This window comes from Cebidichthys violaceus, unplaced genomic scaffold (genome assembly GCF_023349555.1).
Source record: "Cebidichthys violaceus isolate CVI_PGR_0920_01 unplaced genomic scaffold, fCebVio1.0.p SCAF_9, whole genome shotgun sequence".
In the NCBI taxonomy this organism is placed as follows: domain Eukaryota; kingdom Metazoa; phylum Chordata; class Actinopteri; order Perciformes; family Stichaeidae; genus Cebidichthys; species Cebidichthys violaceus.
Window position 1 is genome coordinate 3,140,068 of NW_027176975.1, and position 18,809 is coordinate 3,158,876.

The window sequence follows — 18,809 nt, forward strand, 5'->3', positions numbered from 1 at the left end:
AGGGCTTGATGCGAAAACGCGTTTGTTTTTAGGTCTCACGTGACTATGCTATTGCAAAAACGGCATTTTAATTTTGGGGGGTTTCTTGTGATTTTTCTACTAAATACTTGTAGATAGACAGTTTCTTAAAATGATGGTTTCCAAAGTCGTGACAATTTAAAATCTTAATTTTAACATCTAGAATTATGACACCTGGGCTTAACCCATCCGATGAGGAAGATGATATGAAACAGTCAAAAGCTACAAAAATGCACATTCATCTTCAACCAATTCTATTCTCAATAGACACAGCATGCTGGGTGAACAGTTGTTCATGTCCAAACTGAGATTATAATTCTGAAACATCTGTTTAATGTCTGTTATTCTCCTGTGTTCACAGCATGATCGATGCTCCTCCTGCCTAGTAAACATCACTTGTGTGTAAAACCAGTTCACATAGAGCAATGAATGAATCGCACAGCAGCCATATTCAAAGCCACGCAGTTTTTAATATGAGTCTTATGAAGACCAAATCAGACAAACATAACTGACAGCAGCACGCTGATAACGAGTTCAAAGTCGTTACACAGTATATAAAATACAAAACTGAGAGAAGGCAGGACGGTGGTATTGTAGTTGCACTTTGAGAGAACATTTAAAAAAACTCTGATGGTACAGAAGGGAGTTCTACCAAGTTGTAGATCGACATGAGTCTCTGAACACGTGTGTAACATCAGTTCTGCCTTCTTATTTAGATGTAGTTCTTCATATCGGGGGCCAACTTTTGGCCACGTCTTGATGCAAGGCTTCAGGTAACCACTGGCAGTACGCAGACAACAGGACTGCAGGAGGAGAGAAACACACAACAAAAACAAGATGTCAAGTAGCCAAATGAAATCAAGACTCGAGCAGAAAGCCATGCCAATGAAATGAAACGCTCACATTTCTCTTCAGTCTTCCAGACAGAGAGAAGGGCGTCTCTGCAGTCGACCCTCTTTGACACCAGCGCTCCCAGCAAAGCCCCCGTCCTCGGCTGCAGCCTAAAAGCAGCAGAGACACAGCGGGAAGAGAAAAGTTCATGTGTAGTTTGACAACAAAAATAAAAACGGAAAGTTGGCACGGAGACGGCCGACTTACTTTGCCCACGTTTTCAGCATGATGGAGGGGTTTGAGAGCAGGTGGCTGCTGTGTTTCATTAGTTGAGGACAGACCTGAGGACCAGACAAAGCAAACATCACAGCTCCCGTCAGGCTTGGTCAGCATTTCCTCCAGCTTTTGTACAGTTTGTGTCAACAACGCAGAAGGGACAGCACATCCGCGTATTTGAATATATGCGCGCTGCGGTACCTGTCCCTCAAGCAGAAACCTCGCGAACAGTTTGTAACGATCGAGGCCGTCTGGATATTCCATCTCCACCGCTGGCAGCGGCCAACCGACGCGGTCTGCAGGAAAAGCACGACAATCACACAAGCATGAGCAGAGACGCCCCCCTTTTTTTTTTTTTTTTTTGCCGTGATAATCAGCCGTGGTAAAAAAAAAAAAAAAAAACCTACAGAAGGTGCTCGGGCGGTGACATCTGACGGTGCCGGTGGACGAACAGAACCACGGCGACGGCGACTCCAGAGGGGAGCCCGAATGACAATACTGGGGCAGAAGCTCTGGGATCCACTCTGCTTCTACCGCCGACACACCTGACGGGCAGACAGAGGGAAGACGGTTCACCAGACGATCAAATCAAGCACCCCGGGTACCGCATGTGGCGATTTGATCCAAGCTCATTCACCTCTCATGTACATCTTGGTGGTCTCCATGACCTCCTGGTAGACTATGAACTCCGGCAGCGTTTTGAACAGCGCGGAGCTGGGGTGAATGTACACCGGGTCGTCCAGGAGAGGCGTCTACGAGCAAAAAACAGGATAAAAGATGAAGATGACGATGACGAAGGAGAGCTATGGTTGACTCCCTTCTCTAATCACGACTACAGCCGTCGGAGCAACTCGCCTTGTATCCGTTCTTCCATTTGGGGTCCAGTAAATCTTCTGCCTGGACGCGCCTCGCGAGATGGTCTCCCAGTCCGGCCAGAACAATCTGCCGCAAGCAGATGACCTGGTGCTCCGTTGGCGGAGTCATCTTGGGATTCACAAACACTCCCACCTCTGGACAAACTGCGTTCACTGGGACGAGAGAGAGAGAGAGAGAGAGAGAGAGAACGCAGAGATTGATTCATCAGCTGCATGGATATTGGGATGGGTTAGGGTGCATCCCTAGCTTTCTTGTGTGCGTTTCTGTACCTGCGTTGGTAAGCTGTCCTCTGAGCTTCCTGATCTCCACCATGGCTTTATACCTCAGGCCGTTCTCCTCGCAAAACTTGGGAGTACAACCGGCGAATTCACAAGCGCCAACAGCACCTGTTTGTCACAGAGACCAGGTCTCAGTTCGATCCCTCAAATCAAATGCTTTCTGATGTTAGTAAGTCTCACTTGGAACCTGGAAGCAAAGGAGGTTTGTGAAAAAAAAAAAAAAAAAAAACAAGCATACCCAGCATGACCATGAGGTCCCCCAGCAGCAGCGGGGCTCCTTGCCCGGCCCACAACCTCCTCATTTGGGTCAGCCGAGCTCGACGCTGGGTGAGCGCGGAGCTCTCGTCTTCACTGCGTGCGGGTCTGAGGAGAAACACAACTGGTGTCACGAGGACAAAAACAAAACGAAAGTACGCAGATTTGTGTCAGTTAATCTTTGCCCTTCTAAAAGCGAGACCTCAGAAGCCCCTGTTCTAGTTCGAGACGCGCTCATCTGTAAACGGATGTCTTTAGACGTGCGTCCTCACCCGTCGAGGTCCTCGAAGATCTCCCGGACCGTCATGGCCGCTACCACAGCGATGACGTAAGGAAGGCAATCCTGCTGCTTACCGAGAGCTAACATTTTAGCGTAACGCGGCGCCACGGGGAACGAAGCCATCGCTCTGCCCAGGGGGCTGATGGGACAGCTCAGCCTCGCTCGCTCCATCTCTTTCACACTGAGGGGAGAGAAACAAACAACTGTTTTCACGAGCGCGGACGTGTGACACGACTAATAATTAGCTCGATCTGTCTCACCACGACACGACCCAAACTGTTCCAACAGCTGTAAGGCAGGTAGAGAGAGGGTGACCCGTCTACATTAGTTACCTTCCGGTGCGAGGCGGCTCTTTCAGAGCTCCCAATGACACCAACAACTGCTCTGCTGCAACCAGAGCTTCAGCAGACGGAGCCGTGGGGAAGGGAAAGTTCACCACCTGCACACACACACAGAAAACATAGAGCAGTGTTCATGAGAAGACGCAGCATTTCCCTCAAAGCTGGTGCGTCCGAGTCCTTGACTTTTTACGGACCTTATCTATGTTGAGGTCCTTCATCTGTAGAACCAGGTCCTCCACAGGCCTGCGAGTGATCTCCGCCTCCGAGAACAAACTGAAGTCTCCAAATACCGCAGACGAGTACAACCTGCAGAAACACGGAGACACAACATCCGTGAGTCCTCAAGAGGAAAGAACACAACCACGGGTGCAGCGCGCGACGGCTTTTCAAAAGCCCCGACCTGTAGCAGTGTCCCGGCTCCGTTCGCCCCGCTCTACCCGCCCTCTGGTTGGCCGAGGCCTGCGAGGTCCACATGACCTTGAAGGACGACACTCCGGTGACTCTGTCGTAGAAGCGCTTCTTCACCCGGCCGCAGTCGACCACGTACTTGATGCCGGGGATGGTCAGCGACGTCTCGGCCACGTTGGTGGCGACCACGCACAAACGAGTTCCGGGTGGAGGAGGCCTGAACACCTGCAGGGCGGGATACGAGACATCACCGTAAACGCTAAACGCCACACAAGGACACCTCAAAATAGATCATCAAACCAGTTTGACTGTTTGTTTAATATATTCTAGTGTAGATTTTCATGTCTCTTTTGTGTATTTTTAGATCAAAATCTAATTTATTTTCTGGAAAACAATGTCTTTAATTGTTACGTTATTGTGTACTAGTAAGGAATGCATAAACCTGCCTTCTTTTTGTTTTTATCTTAAACTGCCAATTTACAAAAATTGTAAAACAATGGAATCTATATTTACAGTGTGTTTACAAGTGTTACCAATGTTGGAACAAAACTGAGGCTTGATGTGCTACATATATATATATATATATATATATATATATATATATATATATATATATATATATATATATATATATATATATATTGAACTACTTACATATTTGCAACCTCTACTGATCTGGTTAGTGCAAACGGTTTATACAAATTTGAATTTGAATAAGGACTGTCGGAAATTTCAAAATCGTACGAAGATGTCTGTTTTTACAGGCAAAGATAAACGGTGTATTTTAGGCAATTGTGTTTCAAGAAAACATGCTTTTCCATTTTTCCAGCGTGTGCAGTAGATGTCCATGATGATGCAGCTAAAGTCCAAATCTATAACTCTGTCCAGGACACTGAACAATATGCAAAAGCCCCCAACTTCTGGTCACGGATCAGTTTAGTGCCGACATTAGATAATAACCTCACCTTGGCCTGCTGCTCTGGAGCCAACAGGGAGTACAGAGGGAGAACGTAGAGCGGAATAGAGGGGTCGGCCTTCTCCTCTGCAGAAACAGAACACAGAGCAGAATTAGTGGAAGCGCTCCATCTGAAACGCATCCAGCTTGATTTGAAGGAGGATTCGTTTGGAGCAGCTCGCCTGCGCCGGCGGGATCGTCTCCGAACTCCAGGTCAGAGCCGCCGTCGCCGTCCTCGTCTCCGATCCCCGCCTCTCTGTCCTCGTCCCCTTCGTCCAGCGGGAGGGCAGAGTAGTTGTCCAGGTCGATTCGGGGCAGAGACTGAAAGACGGAGATAAACACTCTCAAAATATGAAAGACATGCAATACACACTCTTACAAAAGAAGAAGTGTTTCAGTTTACGGCGGCTTTTAGGGGTATTCTACTAAAAGCAGACTTACGACCGCCTTCTTCCGTTTGGCCTTTTTAAACTTCCTCATCGCCTCTGAGGTCTCTGCTTCCTCGTCTTCACCTAAACACAAAAACATGTAAATATACAAAATTATACTCAGAAATGTGTGTGTGTGTATATATATATATATATATATATGTCAGAGTTATTGAGGGGGGGGGGGGGCAAACAGACGTGTTTCAGACTCACCGGTCGCCGTGTTAAGCTTCCTGAAGGGGAACGCGTTTCTCAGCTTTCTGCACAGATTGTGAACCTCTGCCTGACCGGTCAGAAACACCAGGATCCCACCTGAAGAAGAGAGACGAGGCATCAGGGTGGCGTGTGTGTGTGTGTGTGTGTGTGTGTGTGTGTGTGTGTGTGTGTGTGTGTGTGTGTGTGTGTGTGTGTGGGCGTGCGTGCGTGTCGATGCTGTGAAGCTACAATATTCTTCTTTCTTTAATCTGATCGAATTCAGAATGTTTAAGAAAATCAGAGCCCATCTTTCAGGTCATGTAAGAGCCAAAAAATGCTATCTGTCATTGTGTGTGTGTGTGTGTGTGTGTGTGTGTGTGTGTGTGCGTGTTTGCACCTGGAGGCAGCATCCGGTGGATCTTGCAGATTTTGTGGAACGCATCTCCGGTGTAATCCTCCATCGGGGTGCGCTTGTTGAAATGTATGGTGACCGGGAACTGGCGGGCGTCCACCTTGGTGACAGGCGGCGGCGTCTTGAACAGCTTGGCGTTGTCCGTGAAGTCCTCCACTCGCAGAGTAGCCGACATGACCAGCAGCTTCATGGGCAGACCTTTCTGCAGAGACGTGAGGAGTGGATAACGTCCTGTGATGCGATGCCGTCTGTACAGGCTTTCAACAAACACAGCAAGAGTCTCTCACCTTGTTTCTGAGCGGGACGATGCGAGACAGCAGTCCGATGAGGATGTCCGTGTAGACGCTCCTTTCATGAGCCTCGTCTATGATTATCACGCTGTATCTCTGGAGAAGGAAGTCCTGTGGGACAAGACAGGGACACTGAATGAAACGCAAGGAACATCAAGGTAATTAAAAGAAAAAAATGCTTTCCCATTACTCATATCTATAGTGAAAAAAATACCGTATCACGTCATCGTTTACTAATACATTTCAGGAAATGATACCTTCTGAATCTCCTTCAGCAGAACTCCATCCGTCATGAACTTGATCTTGGTATCGCTGGTCACATTCCCCTCGTATCGAATCTGGTAGGACACCACCCTAAACACGGGACGCACGAACACGCAAAACGTCACATTTACTAAATGTCTGTTTTCTTTCCAGGTCAGTTTCATTTGAAACGTGTTCGGCGTCCGTTACCGCGTGGACAGGTTCATCTCTTTGGCCACTCTGTGGGACATGCTGACAGCCGCCACTCTTCTCGGCTCCGTGATGCCGATTATTCCGCTGCCGCTGCAGGAAACCGGAAGCAAAGAGGACAACGGTAAAACGCACGATATCGCGCAGGGATGAGCACCCAAGCTGTTTTTAAACCAAGGTAAACGTCAGCCTACCTGGCGTAGCCGGCTTCATACAGAAACTGAGGCACCTGAGTGGTCTTTCCACTTCCTGTCTCTCCGCAGATGACGACGCAGGGGTTTTCTCTCACCGCCTCCATGATGACCTGCTCCTCCGCCAGCACGGGCAGCTTCAGACGAGCCTCCTGTATCTCCGCCGATCGGTCCACGGGAATGAAGACGGCCGGCTGGGGCGCCGTCTTGTTCTCCACTTTCTCCTGATCTGAAGTCTTCTCATCCTGTCCATCTTGTTCCGTCTCGGGCTGTTCTTCCTTCACGTCCCGTTTGTCCCCCGTCTCCTGAGAAGGAGGAGCGGTCGCCTCTGTGGTCTCGCTCACTTCTTCAGCTTTCTTCTCCTCATCCGACGAGGTGTCGAGATCGCTGCTCTCTTCCGCCTCTCGTTCCTCTTCTTCGTCCTCCTCTTCTTTCCATTTTCTTTTTCTGTTCGCTCCACTCAGACTGCTGATCTTCGGCCCCGAGTCTCCGTCTTTTATTTCATCCGGTAACCTAAAAACACCCCAAAAACAGTAAGACCACCGACTCCACCTTCTCCAGATCTTCCAATGAGAAAAACACCTTTTTTTGTTGTTGTTGCTTTTCTTATCTTAAATGTGGCATCTGTGCACTTACTGTTTGGTCTGGTAAAGTTTCTCTCCCAATCCCAGTTTGGACGTGGTGTACAGCAGCTTCAGCTCGGACTCTGGAAGCTGCACCTCGGCTAGTTTGATCAGGATGTCTGCTCTCTGGACGGGACAGACGGGAAACCAGGTGAGTGGGTTGCGTTAGCGGAGTTACTAAAAGTAGGACAGCTTATTTCCAGTATACCCAATGACCTTATGCAGGACAAGCTACTGTCAATAACTGGGTGGGAATAAAGCGGTTCAATCTTGCGTCTAGGACATCATATGAACGTACGACGCCGTACAAAAGCTCATTTAAATCAGGAACTATCTGACAAAGAACAAATAAACCAGACTTCATAACTGACCAGACCGTCGAAGCCAACTTTCTCGACACCACTTTGATACGTGCTCATTCAAAATCATCCTTTTCCTTCAACACCCAGCGCTGATATCTACAGTCTGCGTACGTTTTAGAAGATGTCCAAAGACGTGTGTGGCATTTCAGGCATCGCTATTTCACCATCAAGTCAAGACTCATGTATATTTATTAATAAACAAGACTAGGATTGAATTGTTTTGATTTGTATTATCAATCTCTCAGCTGCTTTTGATAAGATAAACATGTGTTGATGGTTTCAGTGATCGTTAAGTCTTTAAAAAGTAAAAAAAAAAAAAAAAAAAAAAAAGGTCAAAAGGTCTTACATTTGTTTTGGTCGAAAAACCCGTAGATATTCAATTTATAGTTAAATAAAACGTAGAAAAGCCCCAACCCCTTAGATTTGCTTAACTGTACGTATGTATATTAGACTGTAGACACGGATCAGAGAACCCCCCCCCTCTTGTCTTCTTAAATCCTCGCGTGAACCTGCTGCAGCGTCAACCTGTGTCTCACGTGAGCTTTCTTCTCCTTGCGCTCCAGGACCTTCTGCAGCTCCTTCCTCTGCTTCTTGGTGAGGGGCTTCCTGGTGGACACGGGCGTCACTGAGGCTTTCTTCTTGTTGGCTTTGTTGGCCGGGAGGACCAACGCGTTGCTCTGGTCTACGCCTTTTAACCGGGCCCCGTCTGACGACAACAAGTGTTACAAAGCCAACACTGACAACACATTTAAGAGGCAATAAAGACCAAAATAACGTCACCGGTTTTTACCTTGAAGCTCCACAACAACGTTTGTCTTCTCTTCCTCTGCTGCTTGTTGGGTGTCACTTTGCTGTCTTCCCTTCCAGTTGTGTTTCTTCCTTAGTTTTCCCATTTTAAACCGAGGTCTGTTAATAAATGAATAACAATGATAACTGATAACTTGTAATGTTAAACACCCCGAAAAAAACGAGCTAAAAACGAGCTAGCTAGCTACCTGAAGTTAAACCATTCCGGTGAAAAATGTAAATTACACACGCGACTGAATCTTTATGAATATCACAAAATACAAATATTTATATTTTAACAGGCCAGACAACGGCATGTGTAATTTAAACAATTCACGTGCAGCCCTGTACGAACCTCACGTGTAAACAAACGACGGTCCATCAGTTAAAACTGTCCGCCGCCGAAACCTAGTCTCAGCATAAAGGTTCCGCTACAAAGACGAAGTAAACCCCAATAACTACCAACTCGCACGTGTTGCTTTACACGCATCGTTTTGTTTGTCGATGATAATTAAAAGACGAAGATGATCTGTTAGCTGTTGGTGAGAACAAAGTGAGTCTGTTTAAATAAAACAGCCAATTTAAAGGGTCTTTAATTTCATCCACAATGCAAGAATTTTAAAAACGATTTAAAAAAAGAGAAACACACAACATTGCCATAATACGTGGGTACGTTTTAATTACACTTGTAATATTTGGTTTGAGTTTAAAATATAGAATAGTAAAAAAAATAAAAAAAAATAATGACACTTTATCTGGCACTAACACTAAAAAAATGTTCTTATTGCCAAATTTAACTATAATGGAAATTGGAAAATTACTCCGTGTGAAACATTAAAATATAATGCGTATAAAATGTAAACAATTGTCAGATATCAAACATGCACACAAAACACTCAGAGATTCATGAAGTACTTCAGTCATAACCATTCATCATTCGGTCTTCAGTTAAGATCATTTGTGATTGCACACATGTACAAATAAAACATCTCAGGTTGCTGAAAAACATATTCATATATGCGTTTTTTCGACCACATGAGACTGTGAAAAAAGAAAAATTGCAATTTAATATTTCAACCACGGGCAGAAAGAGTCCGTTTTTAAACCTAACAGAACATTTGAATGTCTTCACTTAACAATCTTTTCACAATTGAAAGAATTCTCAACAAAATACTGTCACCGAAATGAATAGAATCCAGTATGTTGTCACAGGAAATGTTCTGCTAGAATAAAATCACAAACATCCATTATCAGTCATTCTCTGGTGCAGATTGTTTTTAATGTGTCTGTTCTACGGTGTTACACGGTGGTATTTGATGGTGTCTACACAGATGGATGACAAATTAAAGAAAACAACAACATAACCTGTCTTAGGGTATATCCCAAGTCTCTTAATTGCATCCCCGTTTCCCTCACTTGGGTCCTTTCCTTGCGTCTTTAGTCCCTCCCACCAGGGATGCATGGAGGTAACCATGCGAGGAGAGAGGAAACGAGGAAATATGTTATAAGAGACATTTATCTATCTATCTAAAAACGAATAAAGACACAGTAATCATCACTGCAGAGGTGTTTTCTCTGTTACCTCTTTAACGAACTGTGTTCTCTTTATAACTGATGAGCACAGAGGGGGCGTGTCCGCCGTCAAAACGCTTCCTGGAAGCCTGTTCTCGTGGGTCCTCGCTCATGGCTCCTCAGAGATCCCTCCTCTTTCCTCGATCGTCGCTCCTCCGAACTAAATAAGAGCGTTGGGACGGCCGTCAATATGGCGGCGCAGAACAACTTCCGGTTCAAGCGAGGATCGAGGAGCGAGGAAATGGCCAAATCCCAATGTCCTCCTTAAAACCCTAAACCAGCACTTTTGCTGCAACATATCGACAAAAAATAAGATGTATAATTGTGGGTATTTATTTTATACTTTGTACTCTCTGATTTCAACGTCTTCCAGGCTCTTTCCTCACAAGATGAGGTCATTTGATATAATCTATGTTCTTGTTTTTGTCAAAATCAAATATTTGATGGATAAATAAATAAATATCCTCTGATTTCAAGTTTATTTTGTGTTCCATCTTTAACCCTTAATGTTTCTGAGTAAATATAATAAGACAGGCTGAACACACTGAACCGTCCTCTTTGTTTACCTTTTTTTTAACGTCTCCATGCGTCCACTGGTTACCCCGTGTTTAACGTCACGTTGCTATGACTTGTGGGTAATTCCCTTAGGCTAAGTCAGCATACCATGCCCTCTACGTAAGTCAGCATACCATGCAAAGGGTTCATAAAGGGCTCAAAATGTCTGCCAGAGAGCCCTCAAACACTCGACGGTTTAACAGTGGGACATCGCTAAACCCTCTTGGACTTTGCGGGAGCGCACCTCAAAGTCCGGGAGTCCGTATGGGGGTACATTGGGATTTGGCCTAAGAGACTTGGGACGATCTCCTTATGAAATCTTTCCCATTGGCTGAAGCGAACGATAGATGTCTCAGCTTTCGAAGAGGTCATCTACAGACAACCTTTGTCCTCCTAACGTGGCTTTGAAGTTTTCCATCTCCAAATTGACATCCGCTGGTTGTCGACCATCGCCACTGGCATTTGCAGTAATCAGCTGCTTCCTTTTCATACTAAAATTCAGCAAAATCATCTTCAAAGGCCAGAAAATGTGTCTTAAACTCTTGGTGTGGAAGGCTAATAGTCTGTTGAGGTCTCCTTGAGTCATTCTCCAGCATTCAGAACCATATAATAGGGTGGATAAAACACAGCTCTGATACAATTTGAGTTTGGTCTTGATGGTGTACTGCTGTGACCTCCATATGTTCCTCGCCTTATTAAGACGATTCTTGATGTCTTTATCTGTGGCCCCATTGACTCTGAGAGTGCTGCCCAAATATGTGAACTCGTCAGTTTTGGAAAGATCTTCTCCGTTAACCTGAATTGGTGAGGGATTTGGACTGTTCAGAGTCATCACTCCTGTTTTCTTTTTGCTGATCTTCTGACCAATATCACTGAGGTGGGATGTTTTCTCTGCGCAGTCTAGATCTTCAAGTGATGAAAAGAGTGTTCATCGAATGCCTCTATTCTGGTCTTCAGTTGTTTGTCTCGTTACTCTGTCAACAGTAATACTGAAGAGCAAAGCTGACATCACACATCCTTGTCTCACACCTGTCTTCACTTGGAATTTTTGGGGACTGTTTTCCAACCCTGCATGTGAAGTTGGTATAAAAACTTTGGATCACAAGAACCATATCTTCAGGGATCCCATATCACGTGATATGGACGTGACAAAATTTCCCACAATTTAAGCTTCTGCATTTTCTAAATGTAATAGTATTATTCAAATGTATTGTTCAATACGAATATGTATATATATATACAGTATATACGCACATAAGAGGAACTTGAGAGGGAACGCTAACTATATCCTAAATCCCCCGGAAAAGAAAAATCATAAAAGAAAAACACCCAACACAACTGTGACTGTTTTTACCTGCAGACACAGTCACAAACAGGATCAGAGCTCCATAAAAACAAAATAACAAAAAAACAAAAACACACCCAACAAAAAAACAGGGCAAGGCACATGAATCATAAACTGTTTTTACCTGCAGATACAGTCACAAACAGGATTAGAGCTCCATTAAAAAAATTAAGAAAAAGACACCACACCTAACAAAAATAAACCACACCCAACAAAAAGAAACCACACCCAACAAAAAAGACACCACACCCAACAAAAAATTGTTATCTAAAGACGATTTTCACTTTCAGTTATTGTTCTCGATTTTTACTGCTGCCTCTCTGGGATAATTCTCTCAGGCTGATGGGAGGAGGCTGTCTTAAGAAACGCAATTAGGTTTTGAGACAAGACTGGTGGGTTGGACTATAAAAGGGGGAGCTTCGGCAGAGAGGACATCTTGTCTCCAGTACGCAGTCAATTAAACATCCGTCTTTTCTATCCGTTCATGATGCATTTTTACGGAGCTCTGATCCTGCTTGTGACTGTGTCTGCAGGTAAGAACAGTTTATGAATAATGTGCCTTGAATTGTAATATCATTGTCTTGTTTTTGTTGGGTGTGGTCTTTTTATTTTTTGTAGGGATTTAGGGTATAATATTTCATAGTTTGCGTTTCCTCTCAAGTTTCTCTGCTTGTTCTCCTGCTGGAATTGTTTCCAGTAAGATTTAATTAAAAGAAAAACGATGAGCATTACATTTGGATTATGTTTCAAACATGTCTCTTATATTGTGTATTTCTGTACAGCATGTGGATTGACATGCTTCTCATGTGAAGGCCAACAATGCAATACTATGGTAGTTTGTGAGATGGACTCTATCTTTTGTTTCACCTCCGAACCGAGAGGTGAGTGTTTCTTCCAGATATTGAACATTTTAAGTAGATTATCTGAGCCGACGTGTTGCAGTGCTGAACGCCCGGTGGCTTTCATTGTTGCTGAAACTGAGTTTCTTTACAACAGTTGGCTTCTTTCCAAATGGTAGCTCCGTTACAACAGTCTTCAAACAGGGCTGCGCGACAGAGACTTCATGTCGAGAAGACTTCGCGAAGAGATGCTGTGACAAAGACTTGTGTAACGGCCCCCCACCCACAACCACTGCTGCCAGCACCACAACCACTGCTGCCAGCACCGCCAGCACCACAACCACTGCTGCCAGCACCACAACCACTGCTGCCAGCACCACTGCCAGCACCACAACCACTGCTGCCAGCACCACACCCACTGCTGCCAGTGCCACAACCACTGCTGCCAGCACCACAACCACTGCTGCCAGCACCACAACCACTGCTGCCAGCACCACAACCACTGCTGCCAGCACCACAACCACGGCTGCCAGCACCACCCCCACTGCTGCCAGCGCCACAACCACTGCTTCCAGCGCCACACCCACTGGTTCCAGTGCCACACCCACTGGTTCCAGTGCCACACCCACTGCTTCCAGCGTCATACCCACTGGCTCCAGTGTCACACCCACTGGTTCCAGTGTCACACCCACTGGTTCCTGCGTCACACCCACTGGTTCCAGCGTCACACCCACTGGTTCCAGTGTCCTCCTCCTGCTGGCATCTTCAGCCATCATCACCCTCTTTCTCTGAGGCAATGGAGCAGCTACACATTCAAAATATTTCTCTTCTTTCATACCCAATTTGTACAACTCAAGAAGAGTAAACAAAGTCTCATTGTGTAAAAGCTGAATGCAGGTCGATATTTGTTCAATAAAAACTAAATGGATCAACCATTGACTTGTTAAATTTGCAAGTATGGAAGACTGGATGCTGTGTGTTTGTGTCTGCAGCCATTTTTTGATGAAATTCCTTTGCAAGACATCGGCCTCCATGGAGGTGGATACTTTTCGAAGAAGAAGACCAAACCAACGGGCGAGAGGCCTTCATCGTCTCTCCCACCATCTGGAAGGAGCACAAACCAACAGGTGAGACACCTCCTTCACATCTACCTCTGTGAAAGAGAGCAAATAAGTGGAAGACTGGTTCGCCTATGACGGGTAAGATTCCCCCCCCCCGTGAAACCTGGGGACAACCTAAGACAGGCACAGCCACGAGTACTTGACCTCAACGCCACTGTGAGCAGGCACAGTGTAATGGACAGGCCTGAGACTGAACCTTAATGATAACTTAATAAATGAACATCATGCTGTTGAAGAAGACTGGAAACTAGAGATTGAAACCATAAACTCATGTTTCCAATGTTTACTGAGGGAATAAATCAAGAGAGAAGCAGAGTCATTTTAGACTAGACTTCTATACAACCAGAGGAGTCGCCCCCTGCTGGACACTAGAGAGAATGCAAGACTCCTGCAGCATTGTTCCTTTTTGGGTTACACTGCATGACAATAAAAATGAATAAATACCAAAAATGTTGAATCTTTTCATCGCATTGATTTAAGAATATTTAAGAATGTAGATTGCGTTAATCTTTTATCACAAGGAGCTGTTAATAAAGCTGAGTGATAGTTAAAGTAGCAATACCAAGGTGTACAAATGATCCACAAGTGAAAGAATGGCCTCTTTTGGAGTATGACAATATATGCTATATGATACATAATACAAGTGAATTATTATTGCAGATAAATCAACGTCTTTTCCTTCTTTTCTTCTTTCTTTCTTTTTTCTTTTTTTTCTTTCTTTTTTCTTTTTCTTTCTTTTTTCTTTTTCTTTCTTTCTTTTTCGTTCTTTCTTTTTTTCTGTTTTCTTTTATTATTATTATTGTTGGGAAAATTACAGTTAAGTTAAGATCATGCAGCAAAGAAGAAAACACATCCATCATGATACATGTCAGATATATCAAGTGTATTATAGATTATTACCAGTGGTGGTTTACTGCACTGTACACTTTTGAGGTACTTGTACTTTCCTGTATTTCCATTTATACATTTCAGAGACAAATATAGTACTTGTTACTCCGCTGCATGTATTTGATAACCTAAGTTACTGGTTACTTTGTAGATTCTGACAAATAAAACAAAAATAGAATCAAGAAATAACTCACAATGTATCAAGAGACCAAAAAACGGCTCATACAAACAACCGTCCAGGCAGACAAACTATACAAAGCACCAAACTGAGGATAAATGTACAGCCAGTGTTGCCACTTTAACACACGTGAGACCCGTGTTGTCTGAAGGTCTCGCTGTCGTTCGGGGGGACAAACAGCAGGTGGCGCTGCAGACCGGCTCCGCTCCGGGAGACGATCACTGGTCTTTGTCGTGCATCTGCTGCTGCATCTTATTCAGCATCTCCTGCATCCTCTTCAGCTGCAGACAGAGAGGACCTTTGATTAAACTCCTGAAAACATCCTGAATCTGATGCTGGTGTGTTTTTTCTTTTTCTTTCTTTTTTATTCTTTTTTTATTCTTATTATTATTGGGAGTGCACCTCAAAGTCCGGGAGTTCGTATGGGGGGACATTGGGATTTGGCCTAAGAGACTTCGGGACAATCTCCTTATGAAATCTTTCCCATTGGCTGAAGCGAACGATAGATGTCTCAGCTTTCCAAGAGGTCATCTACAGACAACCTTTGTCCTCCTAACGTGGCTTTGAATTTTTCCATCTCCAAATTGACATCCGCTGGTTGACGACCATCGCCACTGGCATTTGCAGTAATCAGCTGCTTCCTTTTCATACTTAAAGTCAGCAAAATCATCTTCAAAGGCCAGAAAATGTGCCTTAAACTCTTGGTGTGGAAGGCTGATAGTCTGTTGAGGTCTCCTTGAGTCATTCTCCAGCATTCAGAACCATATACAGTTGTGGTCAAAAGTTTACATACACTTGTAAAGAACATAATGTCATGGCTCTCTTGAGTTTCCCCGTTATTTCTACCACACTGATTTTTCTCTGATAGAGTGATTGGAACAGATACTTCTTTGTCACAAAAAACATTCATGAAGTTTGGTTCTTTCATGACTTTATTATGGGTTAACAGAAAAAGTGATCAAATCTGCTGGGTCAAAAATATACATACAGCAGTGCTAATATTTGGTTACATGTCCCTTGGCCATTTTCACTTCAATTAGGCGCTTTTGGTAGCCATCCACAAGCTTCTGGCAAGCTTCTCGTTGAATCTTTGACCACTCCTCTTGACAGAATTGGTGCAGTTCAGTTAAATTTGATGGCTTTCTGACATGGACTTGTTTCTTCAGCATTGTCCACATGTTCTCAATGGGATTTAAGTCAGGACTTTGGGAAGGCCATTCTAAAACCCTAATTCTAGCCTGATTTAGCCATTCCATTACCACTTTTGATGTGTGTTTGGGGTCATTGTCCTGTTGGAACACCCAACTGCGCCCAAGACCCAACCTTCGGGCTGATGATTTTAGGTTATCTTGAAGAATTTGAAAGTAATCCTCCTTCTTCATTATCCCATTTACTCTCTGTAAAGCACCTGTTCCATTGGCAGCAAAACAGCCCCACAGCATAATACTACCACCACCGTGCTTGACGGTAGGCATGGTGTTCTTGGGGTTAAAGGCCTCACCTTTTCTCCTCCAAACATATTGCTGGGCATTGTGGCCAAACAGCTCGATTTTTGTTTCGTCTGACCACAGAACTTTCCTCCAGAAGGTCTTATCTTTGTCCATGTGATCAGCAGCAAACTTCAGTCGAGCCTTAAGGTGCCGCTTTTGGAGCAAAGGCTTCCGTCTTGCACGGCAGCCTCTCAGTCCATGGAGATGCAAAACACGCTTGACTGTGGACACTGACACCTGTGTTCCAGCAGCTTCTAATTCTTGGCAGATCTGCTTTTTGGTGGTTCTCGATTGACGCTTCACCCTCCTGACCAATTTTCTCTCAGCAGCAGGTGATAGCTTGCGTTTTCTTCCTGATCGTGGCAGTGACAAAACAGTGCCATGCACTTTATACTTACAAACAATTGTTTGCACTGTTGCTCTTGGGACCTGCAGCTGCTTTGAAATGGCTCCAAGTGACTTTCCTGACTTGTTCAAGTCAATGATTCGCTTTTTCAGATCCATGCTGAGCTCCTTTGACTTTCCCATTGTAGCGTTTGTGGGCGTTTGTATCCAATGAGCCCTATTTAAATGGCCTCAGAGAAGTCACCAGCTGTAGTCACTCATAATCACTTACAAGAAGTTAAGAGGCCATGCTATGAAGCTCATTTCATTGACACAACTTTCTAAGTCACCAAAATTGCTAATTCATGTTGCTGTATGTATATTTTTGACCCAGCAGATTTTGTCACTTTTTCTGTTAACCCATAATAAAGTCATGAAAGAACCAAACTTCATGAATGTTTTTTGTGACAAAGAAGTATCTGTTCCAATCACTCTATCAGAGAAAAATCAGAGTTGTAGAAATAACTGGAAACTCAAGAGAGCCATGACATTATGTTCTTTACAAGTGTATGTAAACTTTTGACCACAACTGTAATAGGGTGGATAAAACACAGCTCTGATACAATTTGAGTTTGGTCTTGATGGTGTACTGCTGTGACCTCCATATGTTCCTCGCCTTATTAAGACGATTCTTGATGTCTTTATCTGTGGCCCCATTGACTCTGAGAGTGCTGCCCAAATATGTGAACAAACTCGTCAGTTTTGGGAAGATCTTCTCCGTTAACCTGAATTGGTGAGGGATTTGGACTGCTCAGAGTCATCACTCCTGTTTTCTTTTTGCTGATCTTCAGGCCAATCTTCTGACCAATATCACTGAGGTGGGATGTTTTCTCTGCGCAGTCTAGATCTTCAAGTGATGAAAAGAGTGTTCATTGAATGCCTCTATTCTGGTCTTCAGTTGTTTGTCTCGTTACTCTGTCAACAGTAATACTGAAGAGCAAAGCTGACATCACACATCCTTGTCTCACACCTGTCTTCACTTGGAATTTTTGGGGACTGTTTTCCAACCCTGCATGTGAAGTTGGTATAAAAACTTTGGATCACAAGAACCATATCTTCAGGGATCCCATATCACGTGATATGGACGTGACAAAATTTCCCACAATTTAAGCTTCTGCATTTTCTAAATGTAATAGTATTATTCAAATGTATTGTTTAATACGAATATATATATATATATATATATATATATATACGCACATAAGAGGAACTTGGGAGGGAACTATATCCTAAATCCCCCGGAAAAGAAAAATCACAAAAGAAAAACACCCAACACAAAAAAACAGGGCAAGGCACATGAATCATAGACTGTTTTTACCTGCAGATACAGTCACAAACAGGATCAGAGCTCCATAAAAACAAAATAACAAAAATTTAAAAACACACCCAACAAAAATACAGGGCAAGGCACATGAATCATAAACTGTTTTTACCTGCAGATACAGTCACAAACAGGATCAGAGCTCCATAAAAAAAATTAAGAAAAAGAAACCACACCCAACAAAAATAAACCACACCCAACAAAAAAGAAACCACACCCAACAAAAAGAAACCACACCCAACAAAAAAGACACCACACCCAACAAAAATTGTTATCTAAAGACGATTTTCACTTTCAGTTATTGTTCTCAATTTTTACTGCTGCCTCTCTGGAATAATTCTCTCAGGCTGATGGGAGGAGGCTGTCTAAAGAAACGAGACAACACTGGTGGGTTGGACTATAAAAGGGGGAGCTTCGGCAGAGAGGACATCTTGTCTCCAGTACGCAGTCAATTAAACATCCGTCTTTTCTCTCCGTTCATGATGCATTTTTACGGAGCTCTGATCCTGCTTGTGACTGTGTCTGCAGGTAAGAACAGTTTATGAATAATGTGCCTTGAATTGTAATATCATTGTCTTGTTTTTGTTGGGTGTGGTCTTTTTATTTTTTGTAGGGATTTAGGGTATAATATTTCATAGTTTGCGTTTCCTCTCAAGTTTCTCTGCTTGTTCTCCTGCTGGAATTGTTTCCAGTAAGATTTAATTAAAAGAAAAACGATGAGCATTACATTTGGATTATGTTTCAAACATGTCTCTTATATTGTCTCTTATATTGTGTATTTCTGTACAGCATGTGGATTGACATGCTTCTCATGTGAAGGCCAACAATGCAATACTATGGTAGTTTGTGAGATGGACT

At 43.8% G+C, this 18,809-nt stretch overlaps 1 protein-coding gene across 3 annotated transcripts; it reads right to left on the minus strand.

Annotated features, from left to right (window-relative positions):
- Positions 1-468: 468 nt before the first annotated feature.
- Positions 469-9,742, minus strand: dhx37 (DEAH (Asp-Glu-Ala-His) box polypeptide 37). 3 transcript variants are annotated; one of them, XM_068703995.1, is made up of 26 exons: positions 9,624-9,742; positions 8,263-8,378; positions 8,009-8,178; positions 7,124-7,236; positions 6,491-7,000; positions 6,297-6,389; positions 6,101-6,197; positions 5,841-5,954; positions 5,539-5,755; positions 5,160-5,258; positions 4,960-5,030; positions 4,701-4,839; positions 4,529-4,605; positions 3,556-3,788; positions 3,350-3,461; positions 3,147-3,253; positions 2,807-2,995; positions 2,518-2,642; positions 2,271-2,387; positions 1,981-2,153; positions 1,763-1,877; positions 1,533-1,670; positions 1,327-1,421; positions 1,117-1,190; positions 922-1,019; positions 469-821 (listed from the first exon to the last, which is right to left on the minus strand). In XM_068703995.1, the coding sequence occupies exons 2-26, from the start codon at positions 8,363-8,365 to the stop codon at positions 745-747; spliced, it is 3,456 nt and encodes a 1,151-aa protein (XP_068560096.1). In that variant the 5' UTR covers positions 8,366-8,378; positions 9,624-9,742; the 3' UTR covers positions 469-744. The 3 variants fall into 3 exon arrangements, with proteins under 3 accessions (XP_068560096.1, XP_068560095.1, XP_068560094.1); XM_068703994.1 differs by lacking the exon at positions 9,624-9,742 and adding an exon at positions 8,614-8,636; XM_068703993.1 differs by lacking the exon at positions 9,624-9,742 and adding an exon at positions 8,468-8,628.
- Positions 9,743-18,809: the final 9,067 nt, after the last annotated feature.